The sequence below is a fragment of the Arachis stenosperma genome, chromosome 4 (genome assembly GCF_014773155.1).
Source record: "Arachis stenosperma cultivar V10309 chromosome 4, arast.V10309.gnm1.PFL2, whole genome shotgun sequence".
NCBI lineage: Eukaryota > Viridiplantae > Streptophyta > Magnoliopsida > Fabales > Fabaceae > Arachis > Arachis stenosperma.
Window position 1 is genome coordinate 10,084,142 of NC_080380.1, and position 20,466 is coordinate 10,104,607.

Genomic DNA, 20,466 nt, shown 5'->3' on the forward strand with positions numbered 1-20,466 from the left:
TTAATAAAATTAATTTTTAATTCATTTTTCATCTTCATGCCATTTGACTATGTTGATGTGGAGTGTTAAGGTTTAAATACGACGTAAAAAAAAGTATTATTTGAGATAAATTTAAACAATTCATATTCAAGTCAAATAAAAATATTTTTCTATCAATTAAATTATACGATAAATCTATTTTTTAGGTTAGACGCTAATTACTCTATAACGAATGGCATTTTTTTTTGTTGGAAGAAAGGGGGCCAGGGATCCCAAAAGGAAACAAAACACAGAAAAACAAACTACAAAGTACCTCTTGTCCTAAAGAAGTCTGAGTAGTCAAATAGAGAAAATATGGTAAATATTAGGAGTTGCTACATCAAATAAGTGGAGACCTAAAGGGTGTGGATGAACTCAACATGTTGGATTTGATTCTTATGGATGAAGATGTCTAATAAAAGAGTGTAGCAGGGGTGCATAGTCGAGAAGCCATTCTTAAAAAAGTTAATCGCCATCTGGGAGTCAAACTCAATTATGATATGGTAGAAATCTTTGACAATAGCTATCTCTAAACCTTTAATAATTTCTCATAGCTCATCATACACAATAGAACAGCTACCAATATGACAAGAGAAATTGATGATGAATCTACCTAAGTGATCTCTGAATAATCCTCCGTAGGTAGCATTGTTTGACTGACTAAAAAAGAGCCATCCACTGATCCACATTAAGTTTAATGGTCTATTGGTCTGCTTGGGGGGGGGGGGGGATTCCATCGAATCAGAGACTGAAGGTTCAATTCAGTTCTCTTAGGGGTTGCCATTTGTGTACATAGCTCTTCTGATCTCTACGCTCTCGCTCAAATGGAGTTGGTGACTGCATTGTGATGGCTATCCTTCCCTTTAAACGCTAGTTGATTTGGTGGTACCAAATAGAGGAAATGACCACTCTATACAAACAAGGCTAGTTATGGAGATTCAAGGTGAAAAGTCTTAGAGAATACCTTGCACTAAAAGAGCCTACCAAATCTCTTTTGCAAACTTACAATCCTGTAGAATATGTAGCATTTCCTTATCCATTACAACACATCTCGGACAGCTAGCATTAGTTGTTAGGCGTGCCTTTCTTCTTGTCTTATTTATCAGAATAACATTGCTCCCAACTAAGCATATGAAATACCGAATACGCTCAAGACCTTGCCACTTCCAGGTAAGTTTGAAGACTTTGTCCATGGCACTTTGTTCCCCGATGAGAGTTTGATAAGTAGACTTCGTTTGAGGAGCAGGCCCAAGATATATGGTCAGGACTCTTCTAAGTTGAAGGTGGGGACATGGCACAAATCTTGCTGATGACATCTTCCGGGAGCCAAACCTTGAGCTTATCTTCATTTTAGGCACCAAAAATAGTAAGGAACTTATTCAGAAAAGAGCAATACTCCACTTTTGATATCACCTAACTTGATGCTGCTGAAGATTGTGTAATGTAAGCACCCATTTATTCTCCTAAAACTTGTTACGGGAGCCATAACCAGTCCACTATATGGAATTACTTCACACTATATCCCAAGTTGTGCAAATCTCTTTCCAAAGGTTAGAATCACTTCTTTTTCTCGAGATATTCGACAAGATGTCATTGCCGCAATTGTATTTGGCCTGTAGTACCCTAGCCCATAATGCATCATTTTTTTTCCACCAGATTCCAACCCACTTTCATCATGAAAGTATGGTTCAAGTTTTTAGTGTGCTTAATGCCTAGTCCTCCAGATCATTTGGGTTTGACAATCTCTCTCCAATTAACTAGGTGGATCTCCCTAGTCTAATAAGTGTCTCCCCAAAGAAAATTTTTACATTAACGATCAATCAAATTACAAGAAACATTGGGTAAAATAGAAGTTTACATGTTATATTTAGGAATAAAGGCTAAGACAGATTTTATTAGGGTAACTCTTCCAGTTAAGGATAGGGAGGAAGGTTTTCAATTATTTAGTCTTGCATTCAACTTGTTGATGATGCCATTGAATGTGTCTTTAGTAGTCTTAGCATGTAGTAAGGGAAGCCTTTTGTATTTTCCAAGGTCCTCCATTCTTGGAAATTGACGGGAATTGCTTATATCATTTTTGACGGAGTGTTCTCACATTCTTAGAGAAAAATAATACAAGTTTTCTTTTTACTAATTCTCTGGCCAGAGTTGTTACAGAAGGCTTCTAGCATTTTGTTGACGATCTTGGCCTGCTCTAAGTTTGCTTCCACAAAAAAATCAGATCATCAACAAAAGCACGAATGAGATAGCTCTGGTCTCTATCTGTTGATGTGAATAGGTTTCCAAAAACTATGGCCTACGACTACCGTTATAAGCTGAGATAACCTTTTATACACATAACAAAGATGTATGGTGATAATGGGTTCCCTTGGTGAATTTTTCTAGAGGGCGAGAATTCATCCAAAAGCTCCCCACTCCACAAGATTCTCATTCTAGGCTTCTAGCTATTAACATGCAATTACACACTAAACTTATGAAGTTCCTAAGGAAGCCAATGTCCAAGAGCGTTTCTTTGATGAAGCTCCATTTTAGCTTATCTTAAGATTTTTTCAAGATCAATTTTAATAGTCATTCAACTTTTAGGGCCTTTTTTATTCCTCATAATATAAATGACTTTTTGGGTGATGATGATGTTGTCTGATGTATGTCTCCTAGAGACAAAAATACTTTGGGTTGGGGTAACCAACTTCTCCATGATACTTCACAGTCTTCTTGTCAAGATCTTAGTGATAATCTTATAGGAAACGTTACATAGACTGATCAATCTCTTTTGTTAAGGCTAGTCACATGTTCTACCTTGGGGATGAGGGTGATAAGTGTTTCATTTATCTCAATAATGCCATGCGAGTTAGCGAAAATATTATCCACTAGTTGGCATATGTCAGGATCGACATGTTTTCAATTATTTTGATAAAATAATGGTCTGAGTATTGTCTTTTCCAGGAGCTTTAAAGCTTCACATACTAAAAATGGAGTTCCTGCCTTCCTAGGGGAGATAGCCCTGCCAATTCAAACAACATTAGAGTTAGTAAGGTTTGGAAAAGCATTAATAAGAATAAAAGGAATATCAGGTAAGTCATCATGAAAGAAAGTAAAGAAAAAGAAAATAGACATAGATTCCAAGGTTGCATTGTGAAATATCCAATACGTTTTTTTCATCTTATAAGACTGTTACTTTGTTTCTTCTCTTCCTGGCAAGAGTAGTCCCATGGAAATATTTTGTTTTTTTATCCCCGCATTCGATCCATTTACATCTAGCCTTTTGGTACCAAAGTATCTCTTCCTAAGTTAGAATTTTTTTATATTCTCTCTAGAAGGTATTTTAAAGCTTTTCAAGAAAATAATTGCTTCCATGATTGAGACTATTAACAATTCCTTGTAATAACCTTCTCAAAATCTGGCTCTTTCTTGAAAATGTTGCCAAAACAAAAAAAGTTCCACTCTTTAAGAGCTTTCTGTAAATCTATAATGCAATTGGATAAAGTGTTGTTGACTCTCCAATTATTTGTCACCAAATTTCCAAAGTATGAATGAGTGATCCAAGTTGCCAAACAACGAAAAGGTCTTCTTCTTTTATTTGGTTGTTCAATATTAGATGGTTAGAGACAAAGAGGGGTGTGGTCAGATTTAAGTATGGGTAGATGGTTTATTCTAGCCTCTGAAAATTTGATCCACCACTCTAGATTACAAAGACCTTTGTCTAATCTCTCTACTAAATTTCCTCGCTTTTAAGTATAAGGCCACCCTAAGTACCCCAAATCTAAGAGACCACAATAAAAAATACAGGTTTAAAAATCTAGACAAACACCATGTTACTAATTAATAGATCCCCTCATATCCTCAAAATTATTCATGATGGCATTGAAGTCACCTAATAAGCACCAAGGACCCTCATTGTTTGCACTAAGATCTTTGATGTTGTTTCATAGCTCCCTGCACTGGCTTCTTTGAGGACTTCTATAAACTGCAATGAGTTTTCATGGAGCAGAATTTTTTCTTTGGATTCTCATGCGAACAAACTACATATGGTTCTTGAGGATGTCAACTTGCCATACCTCATAGTCCCGTAGACACCATATCCCCCCCCCCAGCAAAGCCTCTAGCCTCTTCTACAAAGAACCAGTTAGAATATAATTTCTCGTAGAATTTTTTACCCTTCTCACTACTAATATGAGTTTCTAAGAAGATCAAGAAGCTTGCATCATATTTTTTCTTCAGGTCTCTGATAAGTTTTAAAAAGGTTTTCTCTTTTACACCTCGACAATTTCAAACAATAAAATTTTTCATAATAACTACAAGAGAAAAGGGGGTTGTCACTAGAGACATAGCAATCAGAGGTTAGGAAAGTTAACCGTTCTATCTCCGCTGGGCAAAACACTATAGTCCAGACTATCATTGTTCTTCCTTGCTACTTCCTCCGCTGAGTTGTCCATGTTAATGTTCGGCGGTTTGTATTTCACGATTCTTTCTTCATATGACGCTACTTTCATCTCTGTCACATTTTCTTCAAAATTGGGATTTGGTTGATGATTCTTTGCACCGCATGGCTCTTGAACATCTATTTCACCATTTTGGAGGCTTTGAAAACTTTCAATTGTTCTTGTTGTAGTCTTCTCATATTTTCAAGCATCCATTGCTCCATGAATTCTTTCTCAAAGCTCTTCGGGTTAGGGTAGGGAACTTGCTATTGACCTTGTTATTTTTTACTACTTGGGTTGCCCCATTTTCAGGAGGGTGATCTTTTTTGTCCCTAGGAATTCTTTCCAGGTTTGGAAATCTTTTTTGAATTTGGTTGGGCTTATCTACCCCTTTTAATTTTCTTTGGCTAGTTGATCCCTTAGCACATTTTACATGGCTTCGGCCTCCACATGCTTTTCATGCATCTCACTGTCTTCCATATTCTTCATATTGCTATTATTGAGCTCCATTGAGAATTCAACTGGATTGAGAAATGATTCTTTATAAGAGGTCTTTGGTGATTAGAAGGGGCTAGCGACATTTTGTGCCGCTATCTCCATCTTATCCACTATCCTCTCTTATTTTGATCATTTTTGTGCTTCGTAGTACAAATTCGTCCTCTTGTGTCAAAACCTTAGCAGAGTTTTCTCCCATCTTATCCACTCTTTAAGGCACAAGATTTTAAATATTTTTTCATTATTGTCACTTTTTATAACACTAGACATAATCACATAATCTTCTTTGGCTTAAAGAATAAGATGTTTGGATGGGAGGAGAGAGAGAACTGGCTTTGGCTTTTACGTCAGCTTGTTTCGGAAAAGATCAAATTCTTAGCTTGACTTTGTCTGTGAGGTACTGTCCATTGCTGTTTTTTGTCTCAGGAGAGGCCTTTCACTTATAGATAGTTGTCCCAGTTGCTTGACTTACCAGGAAACAATTTCTTACTATATTCGGGATTGCCTAAAAGCTCAGTTTGTTTGGCAGACTCTAAAGATTTTCAATCATCCTCTAAATTTGAAGAACTAGTTCTTGTTCCATAGCAAAAAATATCCTTTTATATTCTTTTCTGGTCTATGATAAATTTGGAGAGTTAGAAACAAGAAATTTTTAACCTTCATGAGCTTTGACATCCTTTTAAAATGGCTCGTATGGTTTTAGCCTTCGAGAATGTGCTTCGAAATGTCTTTGAATTGCAACAGATTTCTATTTCTTCTATGATTAGTTGCTCTTAGGTTCCTTTTTCGATGGATACTTTTAAGATCAATTGTGATGCTAGTTACTCTGGTTCTGGGGATCGGATTGGTTTTGCCTGTATTAACAGAAGTTGGAATGAAAATTGGCAACGAGACTATTTGGTAACAATAAAAAGCTGTAATGTTCTTCAAGGAGAGTTATTTGCTATTTGGAGAGAATTTTTTTTAGCCTAAAAATTAGAACAAAAAGATGTGATTTGCGAAATGGATTGTCTGGAGGTTTTCATTGTTGTTAACAATTTTCATGATAATGTCAGGTGTGTAGATTCTTTGGTGTTTACAGTAAAAGATATCATAACTTGGAAGCGGTGCGTTATTCGCTTAATTTTGCAAGATGCAAATACAATGGTGGACATCATGGTAAAAACGGTGTTAAGATCGCATTTGCAACATGTAGAGTTTCCAGTAGTCTTAGGAATTTGAGATGAGTATTCAAAAAAATCATCTTGTGACATCTTAGTCTCTTAAAATTTTATTTTTTTCTTTTATTTGGTTGTTTTAAATTTTTAGTCCAAAAAAAGGGGGACATAATGTCGTAATCACATAATTATGGCTAATTAATTCATTGAATTTTTTAAAAAAATATAGAAACATGGTTAGCAAAATCGGACTGGATTGGCCGGTTCGACCGAAAAATCGGTGAACCGAACCCGAAGTCGATCCGATCTGATGATCTAATTGGATGAGATAACAAATCGGTCAAATCCGGAATAAACCCGTCAAAATCGGGCAAATTCGATAAGATCGGTTCGATCAAGCCGCTTGAGTTTCAAAGTTTTTTCAAAATGTTGAAGTTAGGATTCGAATCCCCTCATCAAGAAAAAACATATACTCACAACCATCAAGCTATCAAACTTGTTATTAATATATGCAAATAATATATATAAATATCTTTTAGCAAATAATTTACTTCTATTTAATTTATTTTAATTTTAATTATAAACTTATTCATTCTCAAATTAATTATATTTTTATTTAACAATAATTATAAACTCACTTTTTTTTATAATTATATAATATCTATTAATATTATTTTTCAATAAATACTTGTAGTATATAATAGTATAATAGATATAAACTAATTAATAAATTATTAAAATTTAAAAATAATAGTTATTTTAATATAAAAACAAAATAAAAATATTTATGATAGAGTAAAATTAACAAAATACTTATTGTTTCTGTTTCATATTGTTTTAGAATAGTTAAATATTTTTAAAATATTAGTAAAAATATATATTTTAAATTTTAATTTTAAATTTTTGATTATATTTTATTTTTATTTATATAAGACCACCGGATTAATTGATTCAACTAATAATCCACTAATTGAACCAATAATCCAATAATCTAAAGACCTGACCGGTTTGATCACCGGTTTAATTTTGACAAGTAGGTATAGAAACACCAATATACATTCGCAGGCGAAAACAAAAAAGCGGAAAACAAGTGCGTCAGCGTCTACCTCTTCGCGTGAGACTGCGTCGCTTTTGTTAAACTACAGTAACGAGTGTCCTTCCTCAGCTCAATAGCTACCTCATTCCTTCTTCGTTTCAACCCTCTTTGAATGCATCAATCCCTTTCAAAACCCTAATTTCCCATTTAGCAAAACCCTAACACCTAATTTCCAAATGGAGGATTCCGAGGGAGTCCTCAGCTTCGATTTCGAGGGCGGCCTCGACGCTGCTCCCCCCGCTGCCGCCGCCGTCTCCGCACCCTCCGCCGGACTTCTCTCTAATCAAAACGATTCAACCGCGGCGGCCGCTGCAGCCGCGGTTCCCAATGGCGCTGCCGCAGCTGCGCCCACTGCTGGAGACCCTGGAGCTGCCGGAAATGTGCCCGGGAGGCGGAGCTTCCGGCAGACGGTGTGCCGGCACTGGCTAAGGAGCTTGTGTATGAAGGGAGACGCGTGCGGGTTCTTGCATCAGTACGACAAGGCGAGGATGCCGGTGTGCCGATTCTTTCGGCTGTACGGTGAGTGCCGCGAGCAGGATTGCGTGTACAAGCACACCAACGAAGATATCAAGGAGTGTAACATGTATGTGATGCGATTTATTCTCAGTTCGTTTTTACTGTTTTATTTTTGGCAGAATTTGTGTATGTGTATTGTATAGAACGCTGTAGTTGTAGTTAGTGTAGTTTGTGTTTTTGAACTGTTTGTTGTTTTGATTGTGAGAGGTTTTTGAAGAGTGGTGGGGTTTGTTAATTGGACCGGTGGTGCCAAGGTTAATGGTTTTGAGGTGAGGGGGATTCCTTGCTGTTAAGGTTTAGCTTTTTAGGGCTATGATCATATACAGCTTTGTTTTTCCAGCTTTTCATTGATTGTTTCTGTTGTGAACAATTGTTTGGCTGTCTTGTGTTATACTTGTTAAGATATTAGATTTTAGACCTTACTGTGTTTTGTTTCAGTTCTTACTTCTGAGTTCAAGTTTATATTTCCTTAATTTTCATGTTTATTAAGTATGGTCATATTAATGGGGTTTTGATGCAACTTATATATGGAGAGTAGAAGGGGTCTGAAGAGTTTGAATGGGAAGGAGGGGGAGGAGAAATTTTTAAGTGAAGACAGACCAACCAAAGGCTGTGTCTCGCATCATATTGACTAGAGCTACGTAAAGTTTGATGTCTGAAAAACATAATAAAGTAAACCACGTAAAAAGAAAAAAAATAAAAAAGAATAATAATTTTAGTTTTCAGAGATTCTGCATGGTGGAATGATAATTTTCCTGCCACTTTAGGGGTACTTGTAAATGATCATAACCATTGAAATATTTTATGATCATATTTGGTCCTTGAAGCTGCTTGGTTGGCTTGGTAAGTGACATCTGATTATTGTTTTTCTGTCTACTTGCCATCTTCTCTACAATTGGATCACAAGCTGACCTTGGCCATTCCTAGTTTAATTATAATTTAATTTCCTGAAAAAGTTGTATATCTGTTGCTGGATCTTCTGATGCAGGTTTTAATCTCTGCTTACAGGCTATCTAAATATTATTGAACACTTTTGTACTTAAAAAAGCCTTTGCGATAAATATTTCTATTTTCTAGTGAATGAGAAACAAGGAAGACAATGATGTGCTGAAATCATTCATGAATACTTAATAGATATTAAATCATAAACTTCTTTGTCTATAGTAGACTGGATTCAGTGTTAGTTGAGCTTAGAACCTTGTTAGGTTTGCTTTCATCATTTAGTAGATTCTTTTTCTGTCCATAAAGTCATGAATTAGAAACTGTCTTCACCTCTTGCCATGGTCATAAGTAGAGATTAAAGCTGAGAATAGCTGCTTACCATGTATAGAGCAAGTTGTTAGTATTGTCAATGATACAGATTTTTTTTTTCTATCTTTTTCTAAGTTTAGTTTAGACTGATCATTTCAATAGAGTCTTGGAAAATACTTAATGTGCAAGATACATGGTTTTTCTTTTTCTATATATAAAAAAATATATTTCTTCCAGTTTGAAATGCTATTTTTCATTCTGCATTGCATCCTAGCTGCTTGAACTTTGGAATGATCCCCCTCGACACATTTTCTGAGCAGCAGGTTTTTCTATCCATAACAGTCGGAGGAGCTTCATGACTCATTTCTGGGGTTGGGGAGAAGAAATGTGGATAAGATTCTGTCAAGTTGTGTCCAATGTCTGCAGTAATTTGGACCTTGTTGCATTTCATTTAGGGAAGTGAACTTTTTCTAAGAATTCAGCTTTATTTTTATTGATACTTGGCATAATTACGATGATCTGGAATTCTATTGGGGGTTCCGTTGGATATTCAAAGGAATTGGAGGGATTATTTGTTTGATGGGCTTGGTTATGTATCCCATTCTCTTTTTCTCTTTTTGGCTCAGAAGGATATGGCATCCTCCTGTTGTATTCAACTATTCAGTCATTTATTTTTCCCCCAGTCTTCTATAAGCAGGTCCTTGTTTGTTTGGCTTTAAAATATCTGCTTAATGTTATGTGGATGTGATTTTGATATTTCTGCATCTGCAGGTACAAGTTAGGATTTTGTCCTAATGGACCTGATTGCCGATACAGACATGCTAAATCTGCTGGACCTCCACCTTCTGTTGATGAGGTCCTTCAAAAGATCCAGCATTTATATTCTTACAACTACAATGCATCGAACAAGTTTTTCCAACAAAGGGGTTCAAACTATAATCAACAAGCTGAAAAATCTCAATTTCCTCAAGGAAATAATTCTACAAACCAAGCTGTTGCTGGAAAACCATTACAAGCAGAGTCGGGTAATGTCCAGCAGCAACAAGTTCAACAGGCTCAGCAGCCAGTCAATCAAAGCCAAGTGCAAAATGTTGCTAGTGGTCAGCCCAATCAGGCGAATAAAACTGCAACTCCTTTACCTCAAGGAATATCTAGGTGTGTTCAGAGTCTAGTAGTTCTCAATTGTGCTACGGAAAATTATTAGTATTCTTACAGTCAGATAAATGATAGACTAGGTATATAACTTGAATTACCGTTTGGGAGAGATATGCCAGCATATACTTTGTGTAGTATTTTCTTCCCAACTTTACTGCTGTCCCTGTTGCTGTCTATATATATTACATGCCCTATGTTATTGGCTGTTCAGAAATATCCTTGATGTAATTTATTTTTTTTACCATTAATGACATTGAATAATAAAATGGATGCATTCTTTAAATTAAGGGAGGGCTTACACAAAAAATAAGACTGGCATACAAAAAGGGGGAACCCATCAACAAAGTTTATGAATTGAGGACTAGAAAACTTCTTACACAGTATAATTCTCTTTAAGGTCATTATCATATATTTTCTTTAATCATTATCAAGCTATGACACAAAGTTTGAGGCTAGAACAAGAACTGGTATCTGTCATATTATTCTAGTAATGTGCCCACTGCCTATACCAGATATGAGAATATTGCATGTTTTCTTAATGAGAGGTTCGTTTTCAAATAAATTTTCCTGTGAAAATTGTTGCTTCAGATTCATCTCTATTCTCTAACCTACATGAAATAAACTGATCTACGTCTCCGCAAAAACCTTAGGTATTTTATTGTTAAAAGTTGCAATCGTGAAAATTTGGAGTTATCAGTACAACAAGGAGTATGGGCAACACAAAGGAGCAACGAGTCAAAACTAAACGAGGCTTTTGATTCTGTGGAAAATGTTATACTGATTTTCTCAGTCAACCGAACTCGCCATTTCCAGGTATGTTTCTTGCTTTGCATCCAACTTGAGTATTTTTGTTCAAATTTATGGATTTAGGCCAAGGATATATTTGTTGTTCAATTGACAGATGCAAGCATCCAGCACCTTCTTGAATTATTGCATAAGATTTTATATGCTTATAATGATGGTAAAGAAAGAAATCAGTATAATTTGGTTTTCAGTAGCTTACTATAGGGTGAAATGCATCAACCCAATTGGTTTTTCCTGATGATTTAATTTGACAAGAGGAGCAGATATCTAATTTTGAAATCTGCATTCATTAATGAATGAAATGCAACCAGTAAACTCTTTACGTATGTAGCTTTATGAATTGAGGACTAGAAAACATTTTAAGAACCTTTGCCTCTGTTTTCTTGGTGTGACCAAGCCACCGAATCTGAATTTGTCTATATTTTTGCAGGGTTGTGCAAAGATGACCTCCAGAATTGGTGGTTCTGTTGCTGGGGGAAACTGGAAATATGCTCATGGAACTGCACATTATGGGCGGAATTTCTCTGTTAAATGGTTGAAGGTATAAAAGTTCTTATAGCAACTTTGATGGGATATTTATCTGATAGATGCTAAAATAACTGGTTCTTGAATTATTTGTGGAACATCTAATTAGTAATACAAAGTTTTTTCACCATAATTTGTTTTTTTATGATATAATAAACATCAATGTAAGGATCAAATCAATGTCTAAATAAATATTCATTGACTAAATCAACATGTATTGCGCAAGTTTTCTCAGTTATATATATTTTTACTTCTGTGTCTGGGCTGAACTTGTTCATGAACCATCATTGGAAATTGGTAATGATATCCAGATTTTTTGGTACATTCAGTAATCTGTTAAATTGCCATTCTTGTCTGCAGTTATGTGAACTGTCATTCCACAAAACTCGCCATTTGAGGAATCCATACAATGAAAATTTACCAGTGAAGGTAATTTTTTAACCCCCCCCCCCCCCCCCCCCCCCAACTTGTGTGATCTGAATTTGAGCTGAGCAGAGTTTTTTTCTTGCTACACCACATTTTAATTGGAGTGATTTCTCTAATGAGAATGTTGTATTTTGGAGTTACGAGTTTCTTGAATATGGGAAAGGCTGGATCCATTTAGCTAATGATGTTACCTTTTGAAAACTTTATGATCAATTTGCCTTTTACTCTACCTACGCTTTTAATTATTCCTTTCTTTGCATGGCTAATAATTGTTCTCTACTCCAATTCTTGTGGTGATAATTTCTATTAGGAAATCCTGCACAAACATAACATTTAACGATGGTGCAATCTTTCACCATTTATGAGCACTAGGGAATGGTTAGGTTTAACTGTTAGGCATTTCAATATGATAGAGTTGATATATATATATACGATTAAAGCTGTCAGTTGGTGTCAGTGAAATCAGACATCTCAGTAATGAAGAAACATATTCTTGATTCTAGCTACATATTGCATATGCATGCTGATTTTGAAACTAATTTTATTGTTTAGGCATTAAGTTAGATATTTATTCTGCCATATTGGAGTATAATTAGGAAACATTCTGTTCATGTAATTGCAGATAAGTAGAGATTGTCAGGAGCTGGAACCCTCCATCGGTGAGCAGTTGGCATCCTTGCTTTATCTTGAGCCAGATAGTGAGCTTATGGTATGTTTTCCTTTGAGCCATAGTCTTGCCTTTTATGACTAGGAGCACTTTGCATTTAATTAAATTTCGGTTTTGACTTATAATGTAACTTCCTTCTAAGAAACTATCAGACAGGATTGTTAGGCCATATCAATAATGTTATCCAACCTAATTTAAAATATGTTGAGAAGACATGATTTGCACCATCAGTTAGTTCTCTTCAGTGCACCCATAATAGCAATAATTTTTTACAACTTAGGATAATAATTAGCTCCTACTCATCAAACATAAAGTATGCATGGATACATCAGTTATATGTTCCTTTTTAATATTTTCTCAATACCAACGTAACATACATATTGCAATAAAAAAGTTGACCTTGGGTGAATACCTATCCTCACAAGAAACTTTTCGTTTGCATTTCCCCAGTTTAGATCTTTGCCACCCATACATATCCTTTAAATGACAAATATGAGATATCATCTCCCTTCTTTTATAGAGCACTGTACTAGACTTCATGTTTAATGTGTCTGAGTATCATATATTCAACGCTTCATGTTATCATTTTACTAATCGACATATAGCTTGTGTTGGGTCCCAGTTATGTTGGGGTAAAAAATCAGCCAGGTCTCAAACATGTTAAATTAACAGCTTAAGCTTCACAATATTTTATTACTTTTGTACCAATTATCTATTAAAACTAGGCTATTTTAATAGATGGCTTTGCGGAACATTGGGTGCTCTGTTGAACTGCAATACTTTGGGTATTGGATTTATATAAATTTTCTTCGTCATTATTCCAGGCTATCTCAATTGCAGCAGAGTCTAAACGAGAAGAAGAGAAGGCAAAGGGAGTGAATCCAGACAATGGAGGAGAGAATCCGGATATCGTCCCATTTGAAGACAACGAAGAAGAGGAAGAGGAAGAAAGTGATGAAGAGGAGGAGAGCTTTGGTCATGTTGTTGGGCCAGCTGTTCAAGGCAGAGGTAGGGGCAGAGGCATGATGTGGCCGCCTCACATGCCTCTTGCACGCGGAGCCAGACCTATGCCTGGAATGCCAGGTTTTAACCCAGTAATGATGGGTGATGGATTATCATATGGGCCTGTTGGACCTGATGGCTTCGGTATGCCCGATCTTTTTGGTGTGGGCCCTCGTGGTTTTCCTCCATATGGTCCTAGGTTCTCTGGTGATTTTGCAGGACCCCCTGCAGCCATGATGTTCCGTGGGCGACCTTCCCAACCTGGGATGTTTCCAGGTGGTGGATTTGGGATGATGATGAATCCTGCACGTCCTCCCTTTATGGGGGGGATGGGCACAAATCCTCCAAGAGCCAGTAGGCCAGTTAATATGCCTCCGATGTTTCCACCGCCACCACCTCCACCTCAAAATAACAACCGACTTGTAAAGAGGGATCAAAGAATTAATGATCGGAATGATAAATTTGGTTCAGGATTAGAGCAGGGCAAGAATCAGGATATGATGAGTCAAAGTGGTGGACCTGATGAAGACATGCAAGGATACAAAGCACAGCAGGATGATCAGTATGCTGTCAACACCTTCAGGAACGATGATAGTGAAAGCGAGGATGAGGCACCTCGGCGGTCAAGGCATGGAGAGGGGAAAAAGAGAAGGCGAAGCTTAGAAGATGCCAATGCAAGCTCTAATCACTAGGTATGGCCCCTAAATACTGATGAGTCACTAACCAGGATGCCGGTTTCTGGTGCTTTTATTTTTCAATGTAATGAAATGAGGCCATCAGATATATCTATGTATGAGTTATATTTATTTTTCTAGGGAAAACTGGGGTGCTTCAGGAAAATAAAAAATGAAAAAAAAGAGGAAAAGGTTCACAGTTACGTTCACAGGTCATGTAAGTTTTGCATAAAGTTCTTTGGATATTTATTGCTAATGTAGTGCGAACATAGCATAGGCGACGATGGATTATGAATATACTCAATTGACTGTACCCCTGTCTCTGTATTTGTATAAAGAGATAGTAACATTAGAGTCCTTAATGAAAAAGTGACAAGGCATTTCATTTATGGTACTGGTTATAAGGTTATTGCTTGGGAATTGGTGTCGTCATGAAAGTAATTAGAATTCTCATTTTCCTTAAGAGTCATATTTATATATATTCTGGACCAATTTAGATATTCTAAGAGATTGGTAAATTAATAAAATGAAAATTAATCACTTTTAAATTAAGATTGGAATTTACAAATGAAAGGAATAACAAATTCAATAATGATTAATTTCTCATTATTTTACATTATCAAACTCTTCACTTTAGAAGAATTTGATTCATTTTGAAGGAAAAGATTTTGTTTTAACAAGAAAAAAGATTATGTAATACATTTTGGTTGCTTAATTAATAATATATAAGAGATTATTATTTATTAATGTATGTAGTGTATGTGTGTGTACTAGTACTTCTCTTGCTTTGTTTTTAGACGAAATTAAATCAAAGTAGGGTGCAACCATGTCATGCATGTTATTACACTCTTGTATGTTATGATATTTACTTTGAATCGCTGCACTTTGATTCCGATGTCTCTTCTATTTGGGTGATAAATATTATACAAAGTTTATTTCAAACTTAACTGTGGTTGACGTATGGGGAAAAAATGTTTGATGTAAATAATATCAGCAAATACAGAAAGATAAGCTCGGTGCCTTCTATCAACCGAAATCATATGGACACTCTTAATATACTTTTTAATGTATCAAAAACACAATAATAATAAAAATTACTATAATTAAAAGATGGAATGTAGTTTGTTTCGTACACACACATAAAATTAATGGGGAGGAAAAGGTGGTTTAAGATATAATCAAGGTTCTTGCTTTGAAAAATAGCAAATTAATGTACTTAACTACTATTTTTTTGTGACTTTTTTTTTTCACAGTAACTCCCATTCTGGAAGGCAAATATTAATCCGCTGCAGATTTGAGGTTTATTTAAGAGTTTATCGTTAACCAATAAATTATTGCATGCATGTGACGAAATTCAAAATCCGATACTTTTTTGTTTACCGACTATTTGACTATGTGGAGTCATTTGATATAATCCCTCGTGATCTTTTGATTGAAGCCCATGAATGGAAGGAAGCATTCTGATGCGCTTCTTGAGGCACATCTTATTTAGTTTTTGCCTTATTTTTTTGAGTTTCTTATTTGCTGGTTAGTTTTTTTTTTTTTTCTTTGAGTTAAGGTGATTGAGTTTAGTTTGCATTGAGTAGGGTTAAAAGTCAAATGTTTATCAACTTTTGAAAAAAAAATGTTGATACTTGAGTAACTTGATATTAGTGGTAGTGACCAATTTAAAAATAGGATAAACATTATAAATTATTTTTATTAACTAAATATTGTTTCTAAATAACGTGTTTCGTATGTCAAGGATAATACAAATGCAGTTACAATATCCAACACAACTTGACAAGACCAAATATGCTGTATTAATTAAAATTATTATCTTATATCTATCTATAAACCTAAATATATTCTAATATCTTTATGTCTCTATATTTATATCTCATTTTTATCCCAACCACATTCATATAGAACGTAAATCGGAAACGTTGAGATACCACACCACCGTATATATATATATATACATATTTTTATCCGGCTATGCAGCAATGCTATAAGCTAGTGTTTATATCGTATTTTTTTTTTGTGTGTTTACTTAGTTATCAAAAGATTTGTTTTTCCAACATTTTTGTATTAATTATAATGTAAGATATTTATTATTTTGACTAATTTTATATTTTTATTGTTATATATATATAAAGCACCCAATTTCTTTTTTGTGTATTTCTATGTCATTATAGGAGCTTAATTTGACCCATGTTAAAAAAAATTATATAATCATCTAATTAAATTTATGCGTTCAAATCATTTATTAAGTGATGAGTTTAAAAATTAATTATTTTTGATATAATAACATCCAATTAGATAACTATGCAAATTTTTTATATTATTAATGCATAAAAATTAAATTCTTAAATTATAATAATTTTTTTATGTTTAGGGTTTGTTTGAAAAGTTTTAAAAATTATTTTTTGAGGTTTTGATTTATAAAAAGTAATAGTATTAATATTTAGTATAATTTTCAAAACCAAATTATAACTTTCTAAAAAACTATTTAAGTGCTTATGAAGAAGTTAAAAAAAAAGACTTCTTTCATAATAAATTTTTTTTATTGTATTTTTTTTTAAAATAAATACTTTTAAAACTTAAAAATCAAATATAAAATAATTTATTTATGAACTATTTTTAATATAAATATTTATTATTTAAATTATTTTTTTAAAATAATTTAATTAAGCTGACTGAACTTAAAGTATAACAATGATAACATGTAAACAATTATTGTACTTTTTATGCATTTAAAGTTAATCTACAAATAAATCAAAATACAATAAATTTAAGTTGATCATTTATCCAAGTCAACTCAACGAAAGCATGCTGATTCATAATTTTTAGACAAACTTATTCCACATAATAATTGTAAATTCCCTTATTACAAGATGCTGCATAGAATGAGTCATCATAGGTGGCTAGTCCTTTTGTGATTATTAGGAGCTTCCTATGGTTATTTAGATATATAGATGCATATATATCAATCGTTATATACTTAATTAATAATACACTTCTTTATATATGAGACATGATGAATAATATTATCCACATGTCCATTCTTTTTTATTTGTGCTAAAATGTTATTTCTTTTATTTAGAATAAAAAGATAAAAAAATTATATTTTAGAATTTTTAATCTTAAAAAATTTGATATTATGTGAATTATATTTCTCGTAAGGTATATATCTAACAAGAGTTGAGATATTTTCGAAACAATTGAAGGAGGTACTAAGTATAGTAAGAACTGAGAAGCAAAGAATGATGTCACGGGGTACAAAAATTTTCAACCAACGATGGAGGGTGGATTAGATTTTCAACGATGTATTACGAAAATGAATGTGTTCGTATTAATTAATTAATTAACTAAAAGATATCATTCTCGTAATTAATTTTGTTGAATCCTGGATGTGCTTCAACCACACGGCACAAGCCAAGTTGATATTAAATGAACTCTTACGTTGGCAATCACGTTAGAAAACTTGAGCAATGCTAGGGGGCCAGCAATTTTTGTGATTGTTAGCCATCAACTAGCCATCAATGATGATTTGATGGTGTGAGATTGGTGTGAAATTTCATCCAATGGCTCACCTTTCTCTGCTGGTTACATGCTACCCAAAATTCAATAAAACTGCTGGCCCCTAGACTTTTTCAGAAAACTTTAGTATAAAAGTGCTTAGTTACTTACATCGTTGCTTTTTTGTTTTGCATGAAAATCCACGCCTTAACTCAATCTAAAAAATTAGAGTAGTTCAAAACAACAAAAAAAGGCTGTTTTTTAATATTGTGTGAACTTTATTATTTTGAGCGTAAAAGACGTTTAAAATATTTTTTAATAATTAAAATTCAATATATATATTTAATAAAACCGTATTATTTTATTAAAATTATATCAGACAAATTAATTTGTTTAAAAAATTAATAAATTAAATCTTAAACCAGTCTAAATTAATATTTTTTTTATAGAAAATAACTACAATATCTTTATTATAGAAAATGATAAAATACTCTTATATATATATATATATATTGAGAACCCTAAATTCTAACCCTTTTCTTCTCTCTGTGTCGTCATAGGGTTAAGATTTAGGATTTTTAATATAATATATATTTAAAATATAATATAATATAAGTATTTTAGTCATTTTTTATCATAAGATATTGTAGTTATTTTTGGTTTATCAATTTTTTAGCCAAATCGGTTTGTCCGATTTAATTATGACAAAAATAATACGATTTAATCGATTACATATGTAAAGTTTTAATTGTTAAAAAATACGTTTTAAACGTCTTTATCTAAATAATTTTCTATTATTTTGGATGATATAAAGACTAAGGGTGTGTTTGGCAAATCCGTTAGAAAAGAAAAAGCACGTTTAAGCTTTTTGAATGCTTCAATTTTTTGTTTGACTAATTTTTTATTTGGCAAACGTAAGAGTGATTTTGTATTTAAAACCACGCCAGAAGCAACAATTTCTAATTTCTATGTTTCACTAACGGGCTAAACATCTATTTTTCTTTTTCCAATTTTATCTTATAGATATGTTATTGTATTATTTATGGAATTCTTATTTGGTGAATACTATGGTGCCTAAAAGATAATGCCTATTTACTAAAAAAAAGTTAAAAAATAATATTTAATTTAAAATATATAACAATAAATAATTTTTAAAAAATCAAAACATACTATAAAAAATAAGTTAGGCAAAATTTAGACACCAACTCATATGCACCATAAAATTGGCCTTCTTATTATTTCTCTTTATATGAGCTCTCTTTTTCTATTATTTATTATTTTTATTTTCTTGTTAAATTTTTATTTGACATTATACATTATACATTCTTATAATAGCGATTTTTGTATATTATATTTATTATTATCTTTTTATAATATGATTTATTGATTCCATTAGGTAAAGTAAATTAAACAAAAAATTAACCATAAATAATAATAACAGTAGTAAAAAACTATAAAGTATTAAAAAAGAGTACTAAGAGAACTAAAAATATACTATATAAAATACATCATCAAAAACTTTTAGATTTATTTCCATCACTGTCAAGATAAATATTTAATTTTATTATTTTTAATATTTTTTATAATTATAATTCTGATATATATAATTTTTTATTGTAATTTTTTTATAATATGATCCTATTAAAAAAAGATAAATTAAATAAAAAATTAATCATAGGTATTAATAAAATCATACATGTTAGATTTTAAAATAATATTAAGAATAAAATTATTAAGATATTAAACTAAAAATACATGTACGTTAATATTTAAAATTTTTAAAAAATATAACATATTTAATTAAATACTTATATATATATATAATTTTATTTTGCTAATTTTTATATGTTATTTTTGTTTAAAATAATATATATTAATTTTATTATAAAATAAATTAATAAAAATATCTAAATTAAAATGATAGGATAATATAAAAAATTATTTAAATTGATGTCTATTTTAATAATTTTTTATTTAAAAGTAATTTTGAGTAGTGTAATTCAAACTATATTTATTTTATTATAATCCATTTTGATATAAAGATGGCCAAACATAAATCACTTCAATACAAATTTACTTTTTATTAAAATCAAGTTTGTAAAATCAATTCTATACAAACTTTTATTTACAAATTATAATCAAAACACATACTAATAACTCGCTCTTTTCACACATAGAGCTTTTTATCTAAACAATAATATTAAGTTGACAAAAAAATAATTAAAATTTATTTTATTTAATATTTATATAATGATTAATAAATATTAAATAAGAGAATTTTGTTACCAAACATTCTCTATATCTAAAATGTAAAGCTTATAGTAATTCACATTTACAAGTGGATGGTCCACTACGAATCTGAGCAATCGTTTCTAATTTTGTTCCAACTTCCAACATATATCATTTATTCAAAATTTAGACGCAATAATGTTGCCAACCCTACTAGCTAGCACAATATAATATGTACCCGGATATAAATATGTACACGATGAGTTAAATTATAGCATAATAGTGTTTCACTGTTTTACAATGTCTATTCTAAAATAATAAAAATATTTGAAAGATAATTAAAAATTAATTTAATGTAGTTCAAAATTATTTTATATTTGATTATTTATTTATTTTATTAATTAGTATTAGAATAATTGAGTAATATTAATATCATTTTAAAATCCTTCTTTTATCTTTTGTCATTTTTTCATCTTCTTTTCAAATTACAATTCATTCGCTATCATGATAGCCATCACTTCCTTGGTCAAAG

General features: G+C 32.3%; 1 protein-coding gene across 1 annotated transcript; it reads left to right on the forward strand.

The window, feature by feature from the left end:
* Positions 1-7,163: 7,163 nt before the first annotated feature.
* LOC130974005 (30-kDa cleavage and polyadenylation specificity factor 30) lies at positions 7,164-14,592 on the forward strand. Its single transcript, XM_057898710.1, has 7 exons — positions 7,164-7,767; positions 9,723-10,106; positions 10,757-10,919; positions 11,341-11,451; positions 11,796-11,864; positions 12,484-12,570; positions 13,353-14,592. The coding sequence occupies exons 1-7, from the start codon at positions 7,361-7,363 to the stop codon at positions 14,220-14,222; spliced, it is 2,091 nt and encodes a 696-aa protein (XP_057754693.1). The 5' UTR covers positions 7,164-7,360; the 3' UTR covers positions 14,223-14,592.
* Positions 14,593-20,466: the final 5,874 nt, after the last annotated feature.